General features: G+C 37.8%; 1 protein-coding gene across 1 annotated transcript; it reads left to right on the forward strand.

The window, feature by feature from the left end:
* Window positions 1–5007: 5007 nt before the first annotated feature.
* KRTAP8-1 (keratin associated protein 8-1) lies at window positions 5008–5202 on the forward strand. The gene has a single exon (XM_019730273.2). It carries the CDS (start codon window positions 5008–5010, stop codon window positions 5200–5202), a length of 195 nt encoding a protein of 64 aa, XP_019585832.1.
* Window positions 5203–7733: the final 2531 nt, after the last annotated feature.

A 7733-nucleotide genomic window follows, 5' to 3' on the forward strand; every position in this document is an offset into this window, starting at 1 on the left:
CCTCTCAGTGTGCCATGTCAGATTATCCCACTATATCACAGAGATGTATAATATATTTTGTGTGCTACAATGGGGAAAAGATTGGGAAGCCTTGCCCTTTGGCATTCCTTCTCACGGTGCTTTCCACAAATGTCTTGCCTTGGACCCCTGATGGATGGCTATTAACCCAAGCTGGTTAAATTTTCCTCCTTAATGGTTCCCTAAGTTGCCCCCTTGCTAATACTGCCACCTTTGTTAGTGCGATGGCTTTTGTGTAACTCTGTTGATCATCTATGGAATGGCCATTCCTCCCCTTCTTTCTATGCTGAGCCTCTTCATACTATACAAGCAGAAAATGCCTGACACACACTTTACTAGCTTTCATTACCTTCAACCAAGAGATGTGATTCAATTCTGGGCAATGGGACCTAAAGGAAATCCACTGAAAGGCAAATGTGAAATGAATTCCTTCAAGATAGGCAATGAAAAGAAGCTGTGGGAGAAGTGTTCCTATTTTATACCTCCTGTTTTTGCATGTTGGTGAGTAAGAATGTGAAGTATGGACCTGCTGCAGCCACCTTGCAGCCATGAGGAGAGGGGACTGGGCAAATCACAGTGGAGCCAGCTCTGAACCCTGACATTGTCAAGGCCTGAAGGAACCTGTCGCTGCCTATGTTCTTATCTTCTATTTTGTGTGTGTGTGTGTGAAAAATAAGCTCTTTTTGTTTAAATAACTTTCAGCTGGGGTTTTTATTACTTGTAGCCAAAAGCATTCCTAATGGATACAATTTAAAACCTGGTCTTCATGCCCCCAGGGTTTCCCAATTCGACTTCATCTTCCACACTGTTAGAATAGTGAACTTTCTAAAATACAACATCGATCATGCCGCCCTAGCTAAGTGTCCAAGTCACTCCCTGAACCTCCACAGAATATACAGTCTCAGAGGCCTCCTGACTTCCTGTCTAGCTCCATCGTCTGTTAATTCTCCTGTTACATCCAAGGCTATGGCCCCACTGAATTATCTGTGACTCCTGGAAGGCAATGTACTATTTAACACCCTTGAGTCTTTGCTTTAAGTCACTTCTTCTTTCTGGAATATTTTCTAAATCTACTAACTAATGTCGACTAGTAAAATACCCATTGTCAAGACCCAGCTCAAATATCTGTCCCTTTCATAGTGAAGCTTTCTGTGGCCACTACCCCTTATGTCAGGTGGAATTGTCTACTCTATGCTTCAACCCCTGAAGTCTACAGAAGACCAGTGAGGACTTCTAGGGTAGAAGTATGACACTGTATTTTCATTTATTTATCATTTTCCATTTAATTACCCTTTCTCATTCATTTTTAGATCCCTAGCACCTAACAAAATACATGGAACACAGTAGATGCTCAATATATGTCTGTAAAGATAAATGTTTGAAAAGATGAATGGAAGGTAATTTTTGTATTATAAAGTTACCACTGATGTATATTCTAAAACTTATTTAAAACATTCCCTTGTAATTTCTTTTTTTATTTTTAATGAATGATGATATATGTGTGTGTGTGTGTGTGTGTGTGTGTGTGTAAAACTTTTACATTAAACTTATTGGGGTAACATTATGTAAGTTTCAAGTATACAGTTCTATAATGTATCATTTGTATATTGCATTGTGTGTTCACTACCCACAGCCCAGTCTCCCTCCTTTACCATGTATTTGACCCCCCCTTACCCATTTCATCCTCCCTCCACCCACTTCCCCTCTGGTAACCACTATACTATTGTTTATTGTCTGTGTCTATGAGTTTGTTTGTTTTGTTTGTTCACTTTGTTGCTTTCTGTTTTATATCACAAATATGAGTGAAATCAGATCGTTCTTGTCCGTTTCCATCTGACTTATTTTGCTTAGCATGATACTCTCAGAATCCATCCACGTAGTTGCAAATGGCAGTATTTCATTCTTTCTTATGGCTAAATAGTATTCCATTGTATATATGTACCACAGCTTTTTTATCCAGTCAGCTATAAAAGGACACATTGGTTGTATCCATGTCTTGGCCATCATGAATAACACTGCAATGAACATAGGGGCAAATATGTCTTTATGAATAAATGTTTTCAAAATTTTCAGATAGACTCAGAGGATGGATTGCTGGGTCAAAAGGTAGCTCTATTCTCCATACTGTTATCCATCATGGCTGTACCAATTTACATTCCCACCAGCAATGTATGAGGGTTCCTTTTTCTCCACATCCTCTCCAACACTTGTTATATCTTGTTTTGTTGATAATAGCCATTCTTACAGGTGTGAGGCTGTGTCTCAGTGTGGTTTTGATTTGCGTTTCCCTATTGGTTAGTGAAGTTGAGCATCTTTTTATATGTATGTTGACCATTTGTATGTCTTCTTGGGAAAAGTGCCTGTTCAGGTCCTCTGCCCATTTTTAAAATTGGATTATTTGTTTATTTGGTGTTGAGTTGTATGAGTTCCTTATATATTTTCTATATTAGCCCCTTAATGATAATATTTTGAAGATGGAAACTTTGTATAATGCAGCTGATGAGACAAGAAATATTTTATTCTTTTTTTTTTGAGACCAGAACTATTTTGTGCATAGCAATGATTTGTCCAATACTATCCTTTCATACGTGAGAATGTAATATTTTTCTCTTTTATAACCTTCATGTCATATGACCCTATTTTTAGAGAAACTCTCAAAAGTAAGACATTTTAACTGCAATTGGATTAGACTGCTGCTTTTTTCCACCTGAGGCTCCCTACAATCACACTTGTCCACATGTCGGGAGGCATTAGAGAGGTCACAGACATTTTTGGTATCTGGTTAAGATATTGTATTGGAGATACATTTAATTTGGGCATGGTGGGATAGATTTATGTGGTTTGCAGTCACTCTGTATCTAATTAAGCTGTTTCTAGCCATCCTTGTGTAGGGATAGCTTCCAGGAATTCTTTACCATCCACTCTCCCAATTCACCCAAAATTTGTCACATGAAGTTATAGGACCAGGGGTCACACCTCAGTATGAATTTGCCCCATGGCATTCAACACAGGATAAGTAATGGAGGAGAAAACAGTTTGAAATTATGGAGCCAGAATCTATTCTATGGGAAAAATTATTACAGAAGTGTGTCAGGCAGTTAAGTAGTAAAAGTATTTTTGCTTCAGAATTTTGTAACAGTTGTGATTTTTGTTAGTGTTTAATTTATTGTTTGTGATTTCTATAACATTTTAACAAATATTTACTTTAATATTTAATTTTACATTTTTGCATTGTATTCCTTTTCATAAAGGGGTTCCCAACACTGTGTAAACTTCAGGTTCTACAAAACCTAGATCCTCCTGTGATAAACCTATATCAGATGAAAGCTTTTATAGGCTCAATGTAGGATTATGCTAGCTATTAATTTTGTTTTTAAATTACTTGTTGATAAATAATCCTTTTCCCTTAAATATTCTTGTGTTAGGATTTTCTGTAGAATTTCTAGACAAAATTCAGGATGTTCCGTGTAAGCAGGGTTTAAGTTTTTAAAAGACATCATATTTTAATTTGTGTTCAGTTTTAGTACTCAGATACAAAGCTGGGTATTGTGCCCTGGAGGGCAAAGCTAGCATCTTAGATTAGGTAGGCAGGTGGGAGAGAAACTCATCTAAACAGAGCCTCTAATTGAACTGTGGCTTTAATGTAAATCTTTTTCTCTTTTACATTCATTGTACAATGCTATTTTTTGTTTAATTTTTCTTTCTTCCAAATATTGCCTGTCTTTTCTTTATGGAGCAGAGCAATGTGATGACAGTAGAAATATTTATGTAAGTCATTCTATGATTTTTTGGGAAGGATCTGCTGTTGAATTTCTTTGTATTTCAGGAATGAAGCTAATTTGATTTCCCTGGCATTATTTAGCTGTAAGTCACATAGAGTGTTTGCATTTTAAATGCTGAGTCACCCTAGGTAGCCATATAGCTTTGCTCATGAAGGATGGTGGGGAAGCATCTTATAGTTTCAAAAATGCCTCTGCTATAATGAAACGATTAGTGGTTAGAGTGCTGACATACTTTTGTGTTTTTCCAAGTGTCTCACTTTGTCCTAGGATTCAACCTGTGAACTCTATGTGTTCCCTGAAATTTAGGTCTTAGCTGTTGAAAACAGGGAGAAAGTTACCTCTAAGATGCAAAGTAAAATTTGGGGGTTAGTATGTAATACATATCCATTCTACGGCTTTCTAAGAATGATTCCTTATGGCTCCGTGCCTTTCTATTTATGTGCCATGTGTCTTCTTTTGCTGTATTTTCTGTAAGTTTTCTACTAAGTGCCATTCCAGGGCATCTCAATACAGGTATCTGGGAATAATTTATTAGATCTTGCATGACCCAAGATAGTTTTGATCAGTCTGGTTCCTCCTTTAATTCATATTTGAGAAAAAAATAAAATAAGTCTTTCCAGTGAGCCCTGTGGCATTTATCTTGCAAACTGCCAACAAGGAAATCTTTAAACAAGTGAATATTAAGAAATATCTCAATTTTGAGATGGACTCACTATGCATTTATTATTTCATTTATTAATTTATTCAACATGTATTTATGAATTCCAACTGTGTGTTGTGAAAATTCAAAAAGCAAGAGGCCTAAATAACAGTTAACAACTTCAGAGTATTTCTCAGTACACGTTATAAGCCTGCTTCCAGAGCACCTTTGTATTTATACATAGTTACCTCTGGGGTCTATAAGACCCAGTGCTTTGAAGTCACTGCAATACTTTTTTTAGGGAAGGGACACAATTTGTTCCAAGGAGTCCTACCCATGAGTTCTATTACAGGAGAGCTTACTTAAGCACTGTAAAGACATCTTAAGCAAGAGTAAAACAAGTTAATGAGCTTTTTGTGATGCAAATTGGTGTCAAGAATGAAAATGAGGGCCTTGTGCATTTCGTCACGCCCCTTAGCCAGGGTATATAAAGAAAGCAGGGCGACTGTAGAATCCATTACACTGACAGGCCTTCTCCAGCTACCTAAACCCTCCACTCCTGATAACATGCACTGTAACAACTTCTCCGGAAGCGTCTTCCCAGGCTGCTACTGGGGCAGCTATGGCTACCCTCTGGGGTACAGCGTTGGCTGTGGCTATGGCAGCACCTACTCCCCAGTGGGCTACGGCTGCGGCTATGGCTACAGTGGCTGGGGCGGCCCTTTGAGCTACAGAAGATACTGGCCATATGCTCTCTACTGATTGGCTGACATTCCTGAGGCGTGGCTAAGAGGCACACTTCAATACTTCTTTGGTCCTCATTTGCTCATCCAACTCCCAGTCGCTGCTTTTCAGACCTGGCTGCAGAAAACTGAGGGAAGAAAAAGAAAACCCACATGAAGCCTCCAGCTGCCTTACCTGGATGATGTTTATTGGGACATTTTCAGAAACTTGACACCCAAACATGTATTACTTTTGGGTTTTCCACCATCCTCACTACTCTTGTGTTAAAGTTGTGGATGTGTGTGTTGAATTCTCAATAAACTTGTCTCAACCAGAATAATATTGTCACCTGAGTGGAGTTTCTTTTTCTTAGTGGGCGCATATTTTCTGTTACATTGAGTGGGGGAGGTAAGCGGATTTATTTTTCTCACATGGTGAGAAAGAAGCAGCGACAAAGCAAATAATCCTTGATTTTGTGTGATGAGCAGGCAAGAGAGAGGTACTTGGGATGATAAAAACAAATGCCTATCTTAACCTTCTCTAAACTCTGTAGCATCCACCTCCAGTCCTCATGCCAATGGCACACCATTCATTTCTAGGTGTTGCTCCTGATCTGACCACTCCCACTCTTCCTTAAGAAAACCTGACATTGAGGGACTTTTTTAGTTACTTCCATGTTAGTTCAAATGAAGCCCACCGAGTTCCCTCTCCAGGGACTAATTATTGTAGAATAAAATACCATGTCTCCTACGTAAGGATTCTGAAGCATCAAGTAATAGAATACTAATAGACAGATTTTAGGAGTCTGAGAGTCTTTTCAGGAAAGGGATAAATCCCCCATATCAAGCCAACTAAGATGTTTGCTTTCCAGCTTAGAAGCACCAGTTTAGAAACAATGATAGAAAGCTTCTTAATCTTTAGAATCAATACCAGGTAGTGAGTTTCACTCTTAAAAGGTATGAGCACTTTTTCATAGACCTGAAATAAAAAAGGTAACGATAATGAAATATTTCTGAAGCTATATAAGCCTTTCTGTGTTCCTTTAGAGAAGAGAATAATATATATTTTTAAACTCAAATCAACACTGTCTCATGCCTCCTGTTGAAATATTTTATATGTATATACTACAGATATTCTTGGTGACAACAGGATTGGGCTTAACGCTGTTCTTTTATTGAATATCTGCATGTGATTATATTGCATACAATTCACTTCGTATAATAGCTAAAAGGCTATTGGGGAGTTCATTTTAGAAGAGAGTATTTTCTCCACCATATTTCATTCAATGGATATATATATATATATATATATATATATATATATATATATTTAAAAAAACCCATCCTGCAGGGCGGCTGGATGGCTCAGTTGGGTAGAGCACGAACTCTGAACAACAGGGTTGCTGGTTTGATTCCCATATGAGCCAGTGAGCTGCACCCTCCGCAACTAGATTGAAGACAATGAGCTGCCACTGAGTTTCCAGAGGGGCTGAGTTTCCAGAGGGTCAGCTGGGTGGCTCAGTTGGTTAGAGCGCAAGCTCTCAACAACAAGGTTGCTGGTTCAATTCCCATATGGGATGGAGGGCTGTGCCCCCTGCAACTAAAGATTGAAAATGGCAACTGGACTTGCAGCTGAGCTGTGCCCTCCACAACTAGATTGCAGGACAACAACTTGGAGTTGATGGGCCCTGGAGAAACACACTGTTCCCCAATAAAAATTTTTAAAAAAATCACAAAAACAAACAAAAGTCATCATTTTCAAGGTTTTATTTATTAGATTCTTTTCCAAGAGACTATTGTTATACCCATTAAAATCTTGTTTGAAACTTTCTAGCATTTTAACTCATACTGAGAGTTATTACTTAATCAATCATGCAGGGTAGAATAGAATAGAAAAAGAAAAGAGGGATAGGATTTTTCAGGAACTAGGGGGCAAGATTGAAACTAGAAGCTGTCTATTTGTTGTGGAATGATGACTGAGTTACATAAAAGCTGTGCTTCTAAAGCTGTTAGAGAACATCTAATCCAGTGTTTCTAAAATTACAGTGTGTGGGAGAGTCACCTGGGTAGCTGGCTTAAAATGTAAATTCTTACGCTTCACCTTCAAGAATTCTGACTTGGTACATCTGAGGTGCAGTCCAGAGATCTAAGTGTTTTTCTGGCTTAACTGAAGTATAATTGCGAAATAAAATTGTGTATATTTAAGGTATACAACAGGATGTTTTGACAATTATACTGTGTGATGATTACCACATTCAAGCTAGTTAACATGTCCATCATCTTATATATTAATAGTTACCATTTTTCAGATACATGTAAAGGTGCTCAACATCACTAATCATTAGGAAAATACAAATCAAAACCACAACGAGTTATTACCTTGCACCTTTTAGAATGGTTATTATTTAAAAAGACAAGCCATAGTAAGTGTTGGTGAGAATGTGGAGAAAAGGGAACTCTTATATACTGTTGGTGAGAATGTAAATTAGTTCAGCCACTTACGGAAACAGTATGGCAGTTTCTCAAAAAATTAAATATAGATCTACCATATGATCCAGCAATCCTTCTTCT

Source organism: Rhinolophus sinicus, linkage group LG01 (assembly GCF_036562045.2).
Source record: "Rhinolophus sinicus isolate RSC01 linkage group LG01, ASM3656204v1, whole genome shotgun sequence".
NCBI lineage: Eukaryota > Metazoa > Chordata > Mammalia > Chiroptera > Rhinolophidae > Rhinolophus > Rhinolophus sinicus.

Excerpts from the sequence above, each read along its gene's own strand:
- KRTAP8-1 (XM_019730273.2), top strand. The coding sequence starts at position 5,008 with ATGCACTGTAACAACTTCTCCGGAAGCGTCTTCCCAGGCTGCTACTGG.